At 31.9% G+C, this 17,782-nt stretch overlaps 2 protein-coding genes across 4 annotated transcripts; both read left to right on the top strand.

The window, feature by feature from the left end:
* The first annotated feature begins 6,526 nt into the window (after window positions 1–6,526).
* Window positions 6,527–9,572, top strand: LOC108462776 (binding partner of ACD11 1). Its single transcript, XM_017762682.2, has 5 exons — window positions 6,527–6,697; window positions 7,553–7,656; window positions 7,858–7,933; window positions 8,485–8,565; window positions 8,651–9,572. The coding sequence occupies exons 1-5, from the start codon at window positions 6,692–6,694 to the stop codon at window positions 9,266–9,268; spliced, it is 885 nt and encodes a 294-aa protein (XP_017618171.1). The 5' UTR covers window positions 6,527–6,691; the 3' UTR covers window positions 9,269–9,572.
* A 3,651-nt stretch (window positions 9,573–13,223) lies between these two features.
* LOC108461171 (TOM1-like protein 1) lies at window positions 13,224–17,198 on the top strand. Of its 3 annotated transcripts, none has more exons than XM_017760904.2 (4): window positions 13,224–13,393; window positions 14,249–14,778; window positions 15,422–15,685; window positions 16,352–17,198. In XM_017760904.2, the coding sequence occupies exons 2-4, from the start codon at window positions 14,260–14,262 to the stop codon at window positions 16,772–16,774; spliced, it is 1,206 nt and encodes a 401-aa protein (XP_017616393.1). In that variant the 5' UTR covers window positions 13,224–13,393; window positions 14,249–14,259; the 3' UTR covers window positions 16,775–17,198. The 3 variants fall into 3 exon arrangements, with proteins under 3 accessions (XP_017616393.1, XP_017616392.1, XP_017616391.1); XM_017760903.2 differs by having other exon boundaries at window positions 13,224–13,495; XM_017760902.2 differs by having other exon boundaries at window positions 13,224–13,799.
* Window positions 17,199–17,782: the final 584 nt, after the last annotated feature.

Raw genomic sequence — 17,782 nt, 5'->3', positions numbered from 1 at the left:
AGCTTCGAAACTAAATTTTCCGACACCAATAAAAATTGGGTCATTACAATGCGTTAATAATATTGTAAATTTGACTTTAATTTTTCAAATAAGAAGTACAGAGAATAGATTTCAAGAAATGGAAAAAGAGACTAAATTGAAAAATCTCAAAGAGTACAGGGACTGCAAGCAGAATTAAACCGAGAAGAGCGCGTAGGAGTACAACGGCTAGTTTCCATGTGTATATAAGGGGAGGCGGCTTCCCTCTTTCACTTCCCTCTCTGATTGAATTTTCGGCTTCCTCTCCCATTCACGCGATTTCTCAATCCCTCGTTTTCTGGTTCCGATTCCGATTCCTATTGATATTTTTTTTTTGTTTTTGGGTTATTTCTCTATTTCTGAAACCTTTTAACATTCAGGTTATTTCTCTATTTCTCAACTCTGTTTTTTTAGGTTTCTTGGTTCGATTTAATTTTCGTTTGATGATTTTGGGTTCCCTGTTTTGATTTGTTTTCCTTTCTAGTTTTCTATCTCTCGTGGTTATATTTTTATTTTAACCCACAGTTTCTTTCTAAAACTTGAACTCAGCTTTTTAGGGTTTCTTACTCCGATTCATTCTCTGTTTTGGTTATTTCCTGTTTGTTGATTTAGGGTTCCCTGTTTTGACTTGTTTTTCTCTTTTAATTTCTATGGGTTGGGATTATACGAAGGAGCTAACTGATCTGTTGAAAACAGGGTTTGATTTGCACAGCAAATGCATCATGGGGTTATCAGGGATCCACCATCATTTCTCAGTTGCGGCCTGGGTTTTATGATCCGAGGAAGGCTCTTTTTCAGGCATTGGACTTGGTCCTTTTTCAAGGATCAAGTAAATTAGTAGATTTATATATTTTCATTTTACAAAATTACAACTTTACTTTATTCACTCCTCGTGGGTAAAAACCATTATCATTATCGGGTGTCGAGAGCTTGAGGTCTTTTGATTACAATGGGGAAAAACAAGCCATCCTTGGATGCCTGCTCCCTTCAACCCTCTGCCGACTCAAACAATGTCTACACTTTAGTCACCAACACCAAATCCAGGGAGAGTCATCGACTTCCAGTTCCAGATGACAGTATTCTATCCATGCTCGCCATTTTCATCGATGAAAGCACGAGAGATGGTCCGGAACCGGAAGATGCGCACTCGGTATTGTATTTTAAAGCTTCTGATTTGTTGGATGGTCATGGTCATGGGGTTTCTCTTGATGATCAAAGTGACGAGATTACATCAAGATTGGCAACCTCCATAGATCACTCCGACGTTGCCTCTCCTACTACATTAAAGGAGATTCCCCAGCTTTCACACGATGACAGCATCTTGTCTATGCTCGATATTTTCACAGAAGATAGCACGATGATGATAGTCGGTGAGAAAAGGGAAGATGGCCCTCTGCTGGTTTCACTTGGTGATGAAAAAGATGATGAAATCTTCTCATTGTTGCAAAACTTCATATAAGATCATAGTTTTGTATTTGCTTTTAAGGAAATTAATAGCAATGGATCTTGATTGTTTTGTTAGTATTCATTCGTACATGTTAGAATTATGAGAGATTTTCCCCCCTGCATTTGTTGAAGTTGTAAGTTTCTTACAATTATTTTAGAGAAAATAAAACTAAATTTTCAATAATTATAAGCTCCAAAGTTTGGATGTAATTCCAACATTTTAGAATGTGAGTCATTAAGATGCATGAATATTTTTTCATATATTTAGAAGATGATATCTTCATAATCAAAATAAATAGTATTTTGTTAGTTCATATATAACAAACATTGCTGTACCTTTGAGGTAAGAAATAAATCCCAGTCTGCAACTGAATCAGTATTTGGGATTATATTTTTAATTCACACTTATCTTTTTTTTTTTTTATAGTAATTGATTTGAACTAAAACTTAATTAAAAGGAACTGATGAAATCTAAATCCACATTTGGATGGTGTTTATTTGATTTCACAAACCATTGAACCAACACCATGTAGTCAAACAGCAGTTATTCTACTTCCTCATTTATGCAAAATTTAAGTAGTCTCATGGTTCAAGATGTATATTTATTTCTATTTCCTTGTTTTTTTGGGGACTTCATGCATCAATTTCTTCTTTCCTTATTGCTTCTACTTCTTTTCTTCTATGAGAGCGAAAAGGGTAGATGCAAGGAGGTTCCTGATACACATATTCTACACTTCTATTTATGGAAGTGAATTTTAGGTCACATAACTATGTTTAAATATTATATTTAATCTTTATATTTTTATTTTGACATCATTCAGTTTTATAATGTCACTAGTTATTCTAAATATTTTATTTTGTTTAAAATGTTAATGTAAATTTTACAAATTGTTAATACTATTTACATTTTATGTTGAATTTAGGATCACTGCAATGCCATCTTCTTTTTCACATGGCTACTAAGTGAGGATTTTGTTTTTATTTTTTGTTTTTAATTTTAGAATGTCATTTAAATAAATTTAACATAAGAATTTTAACATAAGAACTAAATCCAAATATATAAGAAAGTACAGAAACGCATATTTGTAACCTTTAAAATAAAAAGGTTTGGATCGAGTTTTATGATAATTATTGTTTATGTTGAATATATAAATATTATTGGAACTCCCGAGGAGCTTCAAAATGCAGTAAATTATTTAAAGAAAAAATTTAAGATTAAAGATCTTAGAAAAATAATGTTTTGTCTTGGCCTACAAAGCGAGCATTTAAAAGATGGAATTCATGTCCATCAGTCAATTTATACAGAAAAGACCTTAAAGAAATTTTACATGGATAAAACGCATCCATTGAGTACCTCGATGGTTGTGTGATCGTCAGATTGAATTTTGTCCTTGTGAGAATGATGAAAATTTTCTTGGTACTAAAGTACCATATCTAAATGGCATTGATGTATCTTGCAAACAACCTAAGATCTGATATAACTTTTGTTGTAAACTTGTTAACAAGATTTAGTTTTTCTCCAACACGTAAACATTGGAATGGAATTAAACATGTATTCGAATATCTCAGAAGGACCATTAGTATGAGATTATTTTATTCAAATGATTCAAAATCTCTATTAGTTGGCTATGATGATGTTGGTTATTTATCGGATCCACATAAATGTTGATTTCAAACAGGATATTTATTTACATATGGGGTACTGCCATATCACGACGTTCAACAAAGCAAACATTAGCTTCTGTTTCTTCAAATCATGCAGAAATAATTATAATGCATGAGGCAAGTTGAGAGTGTGTTTCGCTAAGGTTATTGACCCAACATATCTAGAAGCTATGTAATTTGCCTTTACAGGAAAAGATGTCAACTATCTTATACGAAGATAATGCAGCATGTATAACTCAATTGAAGGGTGGTTACATCAAATGTGACAAAACGAAACATATTTTACTAAAATTATTCTTCACCCATAATACTGAGAAAAAAAGTGATATAAATGTTCAACAAATTTATTCTAGTGATAATTTATCATATCTTTTTACTAAGGCATTACCGACTTCAATATTTGAAAGACTACTATATAAGATTGGAATGCGTTGACTCAAAGATGCAATGTAATGTTCTCATTAGGGGGAGTCTAAAAACAAGTTGTACTCTTTTCCTTTAATCAAGGTTTTGTTTCATCGGGTTTTCCTTATAAATGTTTTTAATGAGATACCTTGTAATAGAAGATTGAGTACTCTTTTTCGTTCATTAGGGTTTTTATCCCACAGGGTTTTCGTTAATAAGGTTTTAATGAGGCACATTATCTACAAATGGACATCCAATGGGGAATATTATGAATATATTATTAAGTGGATGTCCATTAAGATCAAGATAAATTTTGATATACTTTAAATTCTAATAGTAATTAGAATTAGATCTCTACTTCATTTATACTTATTGCGCCTATAAATAGAATTTGAAGAAGCATTGTAATAATTCTATTAATCAATAAAATACATTTTCTATTGTTTCCCATATTTTCTTTGTTCTTTACTCTCTCTATTTCTCTTTATTTTATAACATAAACTAATTTTTTATAGAAATTTTAAACTAAATTTGATTTGTTTGAAAGAAATATTTTAATTTTAATTTATTTAGATGATGTAATTACTTATACGTGGATTTAGTAATTATATCATTAATTCATTAAATAAAATTAAAACCCCAGTTAAAACTAGTATAAAGTAAAGAAAAGAGTAAAATATTTATTTATCATCACAATAATAATATCCAATAATGTTATTACATTAAAAGAAGAAAGTCTAATTATGACCCTAGACCTTGTACTCTTTAAAATTATGAAATTTAATCCTTTGCTTTCAATTTCAGAAATTTAGTCCCTTTGTTTGTTTGATTTGAAAATTAGAGTCTAATTGATTAGAAAAAAAATTAGAGTCTAATTATTAACATTATTAATTAACTTTTACTAAATTTGAATATTAGCTATCAATAAGATTTTAATTTCTAAATAGAATTTTTGAATATTAAAATTTAAATAAAATTTATTAAAGATATTATCAATTGCACTTTAATTCTTCAAATAAGAAATAGAGAGAGTAAATCAGAAATAAAAATAAAGAGAATAAATTTCAAATTGTTCAAAAAGAATAAGGACTGTAAGAAATAAACCAAGAAAAACGCCTAGGAATACAACGGCTAGTTCCCATGTATATATAAAGGGAGGCGGCTTCCCTCTCCCTCACTTATTTTCACTTCCCTCTTTCACAGAGTTTTCAGCTGCCTTTCCTATTCTTGCGATTTCTAAATTCCTCGCTCTCGCCCCTACGATTCTTATTGACTTTTTTGGGGTTATTTCTCTGTTTCTGAAACCTTTCATAATTCAGGTTTGTTTCGATTTCTTGTTTCTGATTTTGATCTACGGTTTCATTCTGAAATTCAACTCTGTTTTTTTAGGTTTCTTGGTTCGATTTAATTTTCGTTTGGTGATTTTGGTTTCCCTGTTTTGATTTGTTTTCCTTTCTAGTTTTCTATCTCTCTTGGTTATATTTTTATTTTAACCCAGAGTTTTCTTCTAAAACTTGAACTCTGCTTTTTAGGGTTTCTTACTTCAATTCATTCTTTGTTTTGGTTATTTCCTGTTTGGTGATTGTTCCCTGTTTTGACATGTTTTTCTCTTTTAATTTCTATGGGTTGGGATTATACGAAGGAGCTAACTGATCTGTTGAAAACAGGGTTTGATTTGCACAGCAAATGCATCATGGGGCTATAAGGGATCCACCATCGTTTCTCAGTTGCGGCCTGGGTTTTATGATCCGAGGAAGGCTCTTTTTCAGGCATTGGACTTGGTCCTTTTTCAAGGATCAAGTAAATTAGTAGATTTATATATTTTCGTTTTACTAAGATTACAACTTTACTTTATTCACTCCTCGTGGATAAAAACCATTATTATTATCGGGTATCGAGATCTTGAGGTCTTTTGATTACAATGGGGAAAAACAAGCCATCCTTGGATGCCTGCTCCCTTCAACCATCTGCCGACTCAAACAATGTCTACACTTTGGTCACCAACACCAAATCCAGGGAGAGTCATCGCCTTCCAGTTCCAGATGACAGTATTCTATCCATGCTCGCCATTTTCATCGATGAAAGCACGAGAGATGGTCTGGAACTGGAAGATGCGCACTCTGTATTGTATTTTAAAGCTTCTGATTTGTTGGATGGTCATGGTCATGGTTATGGGGTTTCTCTTGATTATCAAAGTGACGAGATTACATCAAGATTGGCACCCTCCATAGATCACTCTGACGTTGCCTCTCCTACTACATTAATGGAGATTCCCCAGGCTTCACACGATGACAGTATCTTGGCTATGCTCGATATTTTCACAGAAGATAGCACGATGATGATAGTCGGTGAGAAAAGGGAAGATGGCCCTTTGCTGGTTTCACTTGCTGATGAAAAGGATGATGACATCTTCTCCTTGTTGCAAAACTTCATATAGAATCATAGTTTTGTATTTGTTTTTAAGGAAATTAATAGCAATGGATCTTGATTGTTTTGTTAGTATTCATTCGTACATTTTAGAATTATGAGAGATTTTTTCCTCTGTATTTGTTTCAAAGTTGTAAGTTTCATACATTTCGTTTGGAGTAAATTTTTTTCCATTTTTTATGACAATAAATGTTAATATAAAATGTTTCTAATATTTTATTAATTTTTAATAATAAAATAAATTACTAAAGGTGGGTTTGAACGAGCAGTGCAGTGCGTTTAGCTTAATTTTTATTTTAGGTCACAGTATAATCTTAATATCATTGCTATTTTTACATTAACCATAAATAAACACACTGTATTTTCAAACTCATCCTAAGTCGATTTTGACTCAACCCGGTTCAATAATTATACTAAAAATAAATAAAATAACACGCAAATTATTTTTTATTTTTCTTCATATTGCCCAAATACTCCCAAAATACCCTAAAAGCTTGCTTCTAAACGACAGAGTTTCACCGAGGTACAATATATTCAAAGTATGAAGCTTAAAAGATATATGTTAAGGATATCCGCACAGGATTTTTTTTCTAATGTACTCCCCGTAACATCTTCAACGCCATAACCTCTCCCTCTCAGAAAAACTTTCATTTCCTTCAAATTTTGTTGAAAAGAAAAAAAAAAATTTCCGGCGAAGAAAAGTTCGGCTTTTCTGCATTAACGGAACTTCATGGCGGTTAGTGTAATGTTTATGAATTTTCTTTTTGTTCCATCATCTTGTTTGGTCGGTAAGAATATTTATGTCACATCCTTTTTTTTTTCTTTCAATTTCGTCACAGAATGGAAGAAAATGTTCCGATTTGTTTAATTATTTAATACCTCATTATTATTAGGATATTATCTAATATAAGTTTAGCATTCTGCCATTATCATGCATTTGAATTTTCTTCTTATATCGTTATATGATATTGTCATTTTCTCTACTTAGCGATTTATATATATATACAGACATACGTATAATATATTACTGTCATTCTTCTTATATTGATACTTTTGTAATTGAAAAGATTTTGATTATATATTCTTATTGGATTTGTTGCAAACTGTATACGGATCTTTTTTATTTCATTTCGTTGTGCGTGTATGATCATTTGTATGCTAATTAGAAATTTATTGGCTTGCTAAAAGAAAATTGCTCAAACTAATGCTTCATTTAAAAAGATTTAGAAAATTTACAGAATTTAACTCGTGCTAAGGCCTCCATAATTTGTATTCAACATTATGTGTATGCTTGCATGCGAGCATGTATGATTATGAAAATCCTATTGGGAATTTTTTTATTTGATTTTGCCATTATTTCTTGGTAAAAATGCATGTGACAATGGGGGATAGAATACTAGGTTGCGACAATTTTTCATATTCGAGCATGGATTAAACATATGATCAGACCCTCCAAATATATGGAAAATATTTTTAAAAATTGAATGTAAACACCTACCTATATCTAACACTTACACTCAAATTCTAAGTAATATAAATAGAACATGTTTTTTTAGTTTCGGGGCTTACAAGTTCTTTTTTTTTTTAACAGATCCGATCAGTGAAAGTGAGCAATGTCTCCTTGGGTGCATCTGAGCAAGATATAAAGGAGTTCTTTATCTTCTCCGGTGAACTTGTATATGTTGAAATGCAAGGGTTAGTTATTACCATAAGATGTTTAAATTTCACAATCTCTTTTTCATTCACATTCTCTTCTCCACTGTATTGGATACAAATAAAAAAAGGTTGAAATTGTTGGAATTACTTCTTATGCCTTCTGATTCATGTAGTTATTCCAGTATAGTGATGTTCTGGAATCTCTTGAACACTATTACTGCTTTGCCTTTTGGCTTTCAGTGATAATGAGCGATCGCAAGTTGCATATATTACTTTCAAGGAACCACAGGGAGCAGAGACTGCAGTCCTCCTTTCAGTATGAACCTGTCATTTCTTTAGAGCTTTTTCCATATTGGTCAGATTGATTGCTTTTACTGACTTTCCTGCATGCATCATGTAATAGCAGTTTATGCTTCTGTTATAAGGAAAATGAATATGAAAATTAAATGTCTATGCACATCTCTGTGGAATCTTATATCTGATGTGGTTGTGAAAGCACTTAATGTAATGCTTTGCCCGTGGGATCACCATGCCAGTTCCCATTTTGTTTAAAACTATGGTACTTAGATTCGGGGTGAGTATCAAATTCAGGCATGTTTCCTACATGGCTATATGTTCATTTTTAAAAGATTTTTTCATGTAATTGGAAGATCATACCTTCATAGTCCATACTCATGTTCGAATGTGTAGGACATAGGTAAAGAGCAAGAGTACTTCAAGAAAAATTTTTACAAATTGATAATTGATAGTGTTCTAACGTTGGTTAGCTTTTTACAAAGAAGCAAATCTCCCATTAAGGCTAACGTTGATTGGTCGGATTGAAAATTTTCATTTCGTTCTTATTGATTCGGATACACGTTTCTTCAGGGGGCAACAATTGTTGATCAGTCTGTTACCATAGAGCTGGCTCCTGATTACAGGCTGCCAGACCATGTCTTTACAACACCGGTAATGTCCTAACTACTTGAATCCATTTTGGGTTCACTTGCTAATTCATGGTTTCTGATATGAAAAGATTGTTTGATGACCACAGGGAACAGGGGATAAAGGTAGTGGCCAGGCTGAAACTGGTTACAAGAAGGCAGAGGATGTTGTTAGCACCATGCTAGCGAAGGGATTCATTATTGGCAAAGATGCATTAGGCAAAGCAAAGGCATTTGATGAGAAGCATCAGTTCACATCAACTGCCTCTGCCAAAATTGCATCCCTTGATCAGAAGATTGGTTTTACTGAAAAATTTAGTGCTGGCACAGCCATAGTAAATGAAAAGATGCGGGATGTGGACCAGAAATTTCAGGTTTCTGAGATGACAAAGTCTGCATTTGCAGTTGCCGAGCAGTCCGTTAGCACTGCGGGATCTGCCATAATGAAGAACCGTTATGTTTTGGTTGGAGCCTCATGGGTTAGTGCTGCGTACAACAGGGTTGCTAAAGCAGCAGAAGATGTGGGGCAGAAGGCAAGAGAAAAAGTTTTGGCTGAGGAGCAAGCTCAGAAACCGGAGGACCATGCACACGTTAACGAGTCTAATTCTCCCAAAGGTTCTAAACCGGCCGAAACCAGTGGGCAACCTTCCAATCCCTCATCTGAACAAGCCTTAATCCTCAGTGAGCAACCTTCCAATCCCTCAGCTGATCGAGGTTTACTCATTTAGGCTTTTGCTTGGTAGGGTGGAAAGATGAAAAATTGTTGGTACGAGAATAGAAAAGTGGAAAGATGAAAAGAAAATGAAATTTTTAAAAAAGTTCACAAATCTTGTAAAATGCACCACTTACATCTTTCTCATTTTTCTCCTTTTTGATCATTTCAATTTGGAATGAAGGATGAAAAATGCACATTTTGTTTTTCTCATTTTTCATTTTTTTCTTTTTTCCTACCAAGCACATTCAAAATATAATTTCCTTTAGCTTTCCACTCTGTTGTTTCCATTCTTCCATTTACTACTTAAGCAAGGACATCTTTAATCTGCAAAAAACTGTAAATACCAGCATGGGAAGTACGGATTTTATCATCTGAGTTATGCCTTCCGGTTTGGACATATTTAAATGTAACCATGTAAGATAGTTTTGTCACATATTCTTTGATATGTTTGATACAGTTGAGCTAGAAAATAATAGATGCCACCTCAACATTTCAGCATAAATTTTGTATCATATTTACCAAGTTTATTCATGTTCAGATCTTTCTGCACTTTAGAAGGAGGATGATTTTAGGTTTGCCTTTGTCTTTCATGTGTGATTGCTCTTACTGATCACAAGTGTCATCCCCCCGACACTGCAGGGATCACCATGACCCATATCTTTTTTTTTTCTTTTTCTAAATGCAACAGCTTAAGTATCTTTCATGAATGAATAGAACTTTGGAGTTTGGAGACTGGATCATGTCCAAGAAGATTATGTGAAATAAAGAAAGTTATGGGGATGTTGAAGTTTGTATTTCTATATTTCATCGTAGTTATTTTTGGATATATATCTCTTAATTTTGATAAATTATTGAAAATTAATTAAAATTAAATTTTTAATAATTAAAATTTTAAATATGTTTGATAATATTTTAATTTTTACTTAATATAAAATTTTTAATAAAAAGTGTTGAATAAGATAAGTGGGTATAATTTTATTAAAAATAAAAATAAATTATCTTTTTTAAAAAAATGTGATATTCAAATTACAGATTTATCTTCCATCTAAAACTATTCAAAATAATATAAAATATTATATTAATAAGATTAAAATTAAAACTAATAGTGGTTTAAAATTAATATTTACTTTTATCAAACAACATAATTATATTCAATATTTATATTTACTAATTTACGAATAATTTTAAAAATTAAATTCAAGACTTATAAAATTAAGGAGTAAAAATCAAGTACTTAATTTTTCAGCATTTAAATATTTAGTTTATCAAACACACCCATAATCTAATAAAAATAAGTGCCAATAATCTATATATTTTATCATAATTATATTTAAAATTTATATATTTATATATAAAATTTCAAATATTAACTATACTATGTAAAATTTATGGCAATATATTTAAAAATAAAATTTTGGGTTCAAAGTCTCAAATCTAATCACCCCAAATTATTTTTTACAACAAAATTATATATTGATAATCACAATCTTTTTAGATTATACTTTAATTAAGCATTATTAATCATTTATCTCTGAATCATATTATTTTTCTCATTTTGATACCTAAAATTTAATTTCGTCTGCCATTGATTCCTTAGAGTTAATTGTGCTAAAAAAACCTTAAGAGTACACGTACACGTACCAATACGTGCCATGTGACATTTTTACTTAGTTTAACATAATGTGGCATGTATAGGCTTAAAATTCTTAAAAATTGTGTATAAATTCTAAAAAAATTTATAATATCTAAAATAATAATTAAAAATTTGGGAACACCTCATACCCAATTCGATCGTCGATTCCGAGTTATAAGATGCTATATCCAGTGTCGGAGCAACTACAGTAAATTTAATTACAATTTATATCATTAGACATGCAAATATGAGTATTATAAGATAATGATACGATAAATAATCATTTCTGGGTCTTATACAACCTTACAAAAGCCCTAATGATAACTCGAGATCGAATTAGGACTAAATTGTAAAGAATTCAAAATATTGAATTGACGTCACGATTTTGAGGGTTCCTCATTGCGACATGACATACTGTTTTGGCCTTGTTGCGTTGTGGCCTGAAGTTCAGATCTCGTCACGATGACATCCATTTGGCATCGTGATGTGCAAAAAAATGTTTATTCAAATTCTATTCAACGTCAACTTGCAATTTTCCAAACAAAGCATAATACATACATACACCAAAAGATCAGTCAATATAAATAGCCCTCAAACATCAATTCATGCACTTCAACACCCTTAATCAACAATATATTAATGCCTTATCATTTACAAGTTAATTACTTAGAAGATTACATTTAAATTCTTAAACATACCCATCCATTCATCTATGCCATAAATAGTTGCAACTTTTAATACATTTCAAACCACATTTTGAGCCCATGTACATACCACATCCTAGTGACCAATTTCATACTCCCAAATTCTATTCCAAAAGTGCATATAGACATAATCTTGTACCAAAAATTGATTCAATCTAGGTATATGTTGAATAACTAACAAAAGAAAGTATACAAACATTGTTGAGTCCGAGATTTTTGACCGGATGCTGAAGTCGATGCTCATAACCTCGAATTGGACCTAACTTGCATGAAAAACAAACCATACGTTGAGTGATAAAGCTCAATGATATTTCTATAATTCAAATCAATATAACATATGGCATAGCCAATAGTATACAATTTTCATGTTTATACTATTGATCAATACAAATGCACCATATAACCAAACTTATTTAACACATCTTTTATGGATATATCATCATTATGTCAATTCTTAAAGATGATTTATGTAATCATTTTATGAACTAGTAATTTATATGAATATTTCATACTATTATCATAATGCTAGTTAAATTTGCATAATTACTCAACTTATAATATATAACTATACTTCATTCCATTACCAAGTCAAATGAATCATTATTCATCTTACCAAATCGGCTTTCCTATTCTTTAACATGGTCGTGTGATCTTTTACATACTCTTGACATTTAATGTTGTATATAAGTGCCTATATTCCAACCTTGTAACATTTAATCAATTCTAATCATCATTCAACCAATTCATATTATTAACATGATTTGGACTCGAATGGATATACAGATCCAATCAACACACCAATTCAACACTCAGTGCCTCATTAGAACATCTAAAATAAGTAAATTGCGCCTAACGCTCATCAGTTTAATAAAAAAAATAATTGTGCCTTGCACTCGTCGGAACATCTGAGGGAAAAATGTGTCCAATGCTCATTGACATATAGTCGAAGTAACTCGTACTCAATCTATCCTATTACTTGTCAACTATATATTCTAAAAGATTTAAAATTATAAAAATTAAATTAAAAGTTGACCATATTAGGTGTCCAAGACTTACTTTGACCGGTAATCAATCAAGGTTTGTTTAATGCTTAGTCAACATTAGTCAGCCTTGATCAATACCTAATCAATACGATTACCAGTCTCAATACCTAATCAATACGATTACCGTCTAACTCTAGTCAAATCTTGGTTATCCCTAATCAACATTTAGTTTTAAATTTACCAGGAATATATATATATATGAATCTTTTGAAATTTTCTAAAGGTTTATCTAAATTTTAACTAAAATTCTATAATTTTGATTTTTAGAATTTATATATTTTGTCGTTTCCTAAAACGTTTAATTGATTTTTTATATTTTTGAGATTTTTCTAAAATATATATTTTATTAAAATTTTAAAATGTTTAAATATTTTTAATATGTTTAAATGTTTAATTTTAAAATTATATATATACATATTTAAAAGCTATTAATAGGGTAAAAAGAGTCATGCGCCTGATTTTGATAGGCCATCAGTCCTCTCAATTTTTAATGCAATTAATTTTTACACTTTAAATGCAAAAAAAAAAAAAAAAAACAGATATACTTTCGGGTCAAATAATAAATAAAGTTATTAAATTTTCGTTAAAAAAAGAAGCTTTTTAATTATATTTCTGAGGTCCAGAGTGGCAACGCCAAGGCATAGCACAGAATTGAAACTCCCCAAGTCCAAGGAATTTAAACTCATTCCTTACGCTTGCCGTCTTCTTCCTTCTTATATTTTTATATATCAAATTCAAATTCAATTTCAAAGTTAAAAGTAATTGCTTCTCTATTTTTTTCAACTTTTCCTTTTCTCTTTTATATTTCATCAAATCTCTCTGGGTTTTGCTCTCTCATCTACTTCGCCTCTATAATAACTGTAAGCAAAGGGCAAAGGGATTTTTTTTTTTTGAATTTTAATTTTCTTATGATTCTTTTTTTTTCTTGATTTTTTTAAATTGATGTATTTAGGATCTAGGTTTAGCTGACCCTGCAGTTACCATTCTGAACTTCATTTTTTGGTTTAAGAAAATAATTTTGTGTTACAATTTTCTATAAGTTGTTTTCATCTTAAGCTTATCTAAGTTTAGATTTTGGGCACTTATGCATCTATAGCTGTATTTCAACTGCTGCTATAATGGAAGAATAAATGATCTTTACTTCAATTATTTGCTTTAAATTAGGTAATTTTTTTTCTTTTATTTTCTTTATTCAGCTAGTTGGTTTTGGAGGTTTTGAAGTCAATATATCTTTTTATAATGTGGGTGTTTTTTTTGAAGATTTGGGTAATAGGGTTTTGAATAACTTTGATGCTATTAGAAAATGTCCAGATCATTTATTAGATCTACATGAAGTTCTGTGGATAAATCCTAGGGAAGAAAATGAAAGCAGCAAAAAGCCAGATATTTAGTTTTCTAATTAAGGATGATGGGGCAAATCATATATTTTTCTCTGTTTGATTATATTGCAACATATATTTCGTTTTGAGGCATTTGGGAATCCTTTTTTGTTTTGTTTTTGGAAGATTACATGGAAAAAATCTTATGCGGAAATTCTGCATCTATGGTGGTTGCATTTAGGCATTAACTTTTGCAGACATTTATTCAAGATGTAAATTTTTTGTGTTTTGAAGGTTTGGTGAAAATGGAAAAAGAATTGATGGATAAAGTTAGTGCCTTTGGTGAACGCATCAAGGTTGAAGGAGCTGAGTTGGGCAGAAAGATGAGCGCTGGCATGAGCTCAATGAGCTTTAAGGTGAAGGAACTCTTCCAAGGCCCGAACCCAATTGATAAGCTTGTTGAGGATGCTACATCTGAGGCCCTTGACGAACCTGACTGGGCCTTGAATCTTGATATTTGTGACATGGTCAATCATGAAAAAGTGAACAGTGTTGAATTGATCCGTGGCATAAAGCGGAGGATAATGTTGAAGAGCCCTCGGGTTCAATACTTATCCTTGGTCTTGCTTGAAACTTTTGTCAAGAATTGTGAGAAGGCATTCTCGGAGGTGGCAGCTGAAGGGGTTCTTGGTGAGATGGTTAAGTTAATTGAGGATCCTCAAACTGTTGTCAATAATCGGAACAAAGCTTTAATTCTTATTGAAGCTTGGGGGGAGTCAACCAGCGAGCTCCGCTATTTACCTGTTTTTGAAGAAACTTACAAGGTAACAGCATAAACTATTTTTCTAGTTCTTTGCAGCTGTGGAAGTGAGTTGAGAAAATATGATCATATAAATTTGTTCACTAGGTTTCCTAAGGTGTGTATCTGAGTGAAAGTCATGTGAAATCTATTCCTTTGATTGCTATTACAGCCTTGGAATTGTAGTTAATTTAGGAATTAGCGTACAAAGCTTCATTCAATCACGGAATTGGAGTTTTTTCTGTAAAAGGAAAAACTATATTATTGTTTATTTTGTTTAGTCTCTTGAAATATAAGATCAATTCATATGATCCTTGAATAAGCATTGTCAAACAATTAATTCTTTGCTAGTAACGTAAGGAATTGGAATTTTTCCCGTAAAAGGAAAAAAATATATTATTTGTTTATTTTGTTTAGTTGCTTGAAATATAAGATCAATTTGTATGATCCTTGAATAAGCTTCGTCAAACAATTAAATTCTTGGCTAGTAACATTTGTTTGCATCAATGTCTCTTGAGCTATTTGTGCTTTGTGTTACATTAGGATTTAACATGCATTCTAAAATATGCAGTCCAATGTAGCTGTGAAAGATAAAGCCTTTTCTTGTGGCTTGTCGATTGATGAATTTTAAGATTTTCTCCAATGATCCTTTTTTTTTTCCGCTGTAGAGTTTAAAATCAAGGGGTATTCGCTTTCCTGGTCGTGATAATGAGAGTTTGGCTCCTATTTTTACCCCTGCTCGTTCAGTTTCAGCGGCAGAAGTGGATGCCAGTCTTGCACAGCAGCTACAGCGTGATGTGCAGCTTCAGCATGATATTCCTGTTCCAAGCTTTGCTGCTGAACAAACAAAGGAAGCATTTGATGTGGCAAGAAACTGCATTGAGCTTCTTTCAACTGTGTTATCCTCATCACCCCAACAAGATGCTCTTGAGGTATTATCGTCTTCTTTATTACACTTTTTAGTTGCTAATTTCATGTACCAATAAATTATGCTTTGTTCTCTGCTGCCAAGTAACAAGCCTTAAAAATTGAGTTTTGGCTTAATGAGTCATTCCTTTGTTTAATGATGTTAGTCTGTTCGGTGCAGTAAGCCTTTAATGTGCAAAAGCTCATTTTATTTGTCAGTCAATATTTTTTCCTTTTTCCCTGTCTTCAAGGAGGAAATTACTTTCCTTTTAGATCTCTTAAATCTTTCAGTTGTCTGTTTATGATCTGTATCAGACAGTCGCACTTGAAGGCTTGTAGCTAATGCATGTTAAATTTCCTCCTCAATAATTAATACTGATGAGAATGCTGACGTGTGCAACAGTACCAAGTTTTCACTTTAAAGTTTGAAGGGGATGTCTTCGACTTGTTTTGCTTGCTCTGCAGCTGGTAAATTAGAATTAATGCTTTGTGATAAGATGACGTATCAGCAGATTAGATTTAAGTTTACTTGGTTTATTTGGTGACTGTTGATGGGCTTATTTTGATGATCATTGACAATGTGACATACCAATGACAGTTTCACAATACATGTAGTTCGATTCCAGTTAAGACTCAGATGATAATGATGTCATTCTTTAAGGTCCCAGTAATTTTTGTCTGTTTGATGTCAGGATGACCTGACAACCACGCTTGTCCAGCAATGTCGTCAGTCCCAGTCCACTGTTCTAAGAATCATCGAGACTGCTGGAGATAACGAGGCCCTGCTTTTTGAAGCTTTGAATGTGAATGATGAGATCCAGAAAGCTCTCTCAAAGTATGAAGAGTTGAAGAAGCCATCAGTAGTTCGTCACGAGCCAGAACCCGCAATGATTCCTGTGGCTGTTGAACCTGATGATCCGCCCCGTCATACAAACGAAGATGCCTTGATTAGGAAAACAAGTGGTACTCGACATGGGACGCATGGTGGAAGCAATGATGACATGATGGATGATCTTGATGAAATGATTTTTGGTAAGAAAGGTGGGGGTTCATCTGAAGGGGGGCAAGATTCAAAGAAGCAGCAAGCACCTAAAGATGATCTAATCACATTCTGATTCCATAATACTAGGACGGAAGGCCTATGCGGGGCCATTGTAGCCATTTATCCGAAGTTAGGAAGTAAAAACACACGACAAAATTGTTGACTTTTTCTTTGGTATACTAGGATTGGATTGGATTGGTTGTCCCTGCAAATTATGTGTAAGTAAATTCATGTCTGGATTTGTTTACTTCAATATTTGATGAGTAGAGAGTATACATGGATGGGATGGCTCTCATATCCATGACTTGATATCTGCTGCATTCAATTAACGTTAATTCTTTTGTCATGAGATTAAAATTACAGTTGTGGTATGTATATTTGAATGCAAAAACAGGGATGGTGATGTGATGTGTCCAAAGTTATGGACATTGGATTAAAATTTCAATGGAAATTTTAGATTATTTGATTTTCATGTCAAATATATTATCAAATAAAAATGTCTATTATATTAAAGAATATTATATATTTTTGTGCTTCTGCAATCACTATAATTTACAGTAACGGTTAGATCATTCAGTTACTCTTAAAATTGTGATATTAAACCGTACCGGTGCTTAGTTAGGTTATAGATTTGATTGGTTGAATTAGTTTGATTAAAAATTAGAAAGATAAAATTAAATTAAAAAATTGGTTTAACTATTTGATTCAACTAATTTTTTTTTCGTCAATCGATTCAAAATTTTTTTTGAATTGATATCTGATTAGTTTTCGATTCAACCGGTCCGACTGACCATTCGAATCCTATTCAAACAATATTATTGTGCAACTTTATATTTTTTCTACGTTTAAAAATTAAATAAACCTTCAAATATTCCTTAGATAATATTTTTACTAGTTTAATATTTCGCTTGCAATATTTGGTCTCAAAATTTTGGCCGCGTTCTATACTCGGTTTAGAGCACAAACCCTACCAAAACCCTGCCCTTTGGTCTTTGTTTGCCTTATCATTTTCTCAGTGAATACTTTCTTTTTCTTTGAAGGGATTGAGAGAATTTTATTTGAAATTTCTTGCTGTTCAAGC

The sequence above is a fragment of the Gossypium arboreum genome, chromosome 13, assembly GCF_025698485.1.
Source record: "Gossypium arboreum isolate Shixiya-1 chromosome 13, ASM2569848v2, whole genome shotgun sequence".
Taxonomy (NCBI): domain Eukaryota; kingdom Viridiplantae; phylum Streptophyta; class Magnoliopsida; order Malvales; family Malvaceae; genus Gossypium; species Gossypium arboreum.
The sequence above is the reverse complement of the archived record's forward strand: the minus strand, read 5'-3'. Positions and strand labels throughout refer to the sequence as shown.

Bases quoted from the DNA above. Each gene is read 5' to 3' on its own strand.
- LOC108461171 (XM_017760902.2), top strand. From the start codon at position 13,766: ATGATCTTTACTTCAATTATTTGCTTTAAATTAG. The intron at 13,800-14,248 runs GTAATTTTTTTT...TGTGTTTTGAAG, and splicing joins AATTATTTGCTTTAAATTAG to GTTTGGTGAAAATGGAAAAA. The intron at 14,779-15,421 runs GTAACAGCATAA...TTTCCGCTGTAG, and splicing joins TTTTTGAAGAAACTTACAAG to AGTTTAAAATCAAGGGGTAT.
- LOC108462776 (XM_017762682.2), top strand. The intron at 7,934-8,484 runs GTATGAACCTGT...ACGTTTCTTCAG, and splicing joins AGACTGCAGTCCTCCTTTCA to GGGGCAACAATTGTTGATCA. The intron at 8,566-8,650 runs GTAATGTCCTAA...TGATGACCACAG, and splicing joins ACCATGTCTTTACAACACCG to GGAACAGGGGATAAAGGTAG.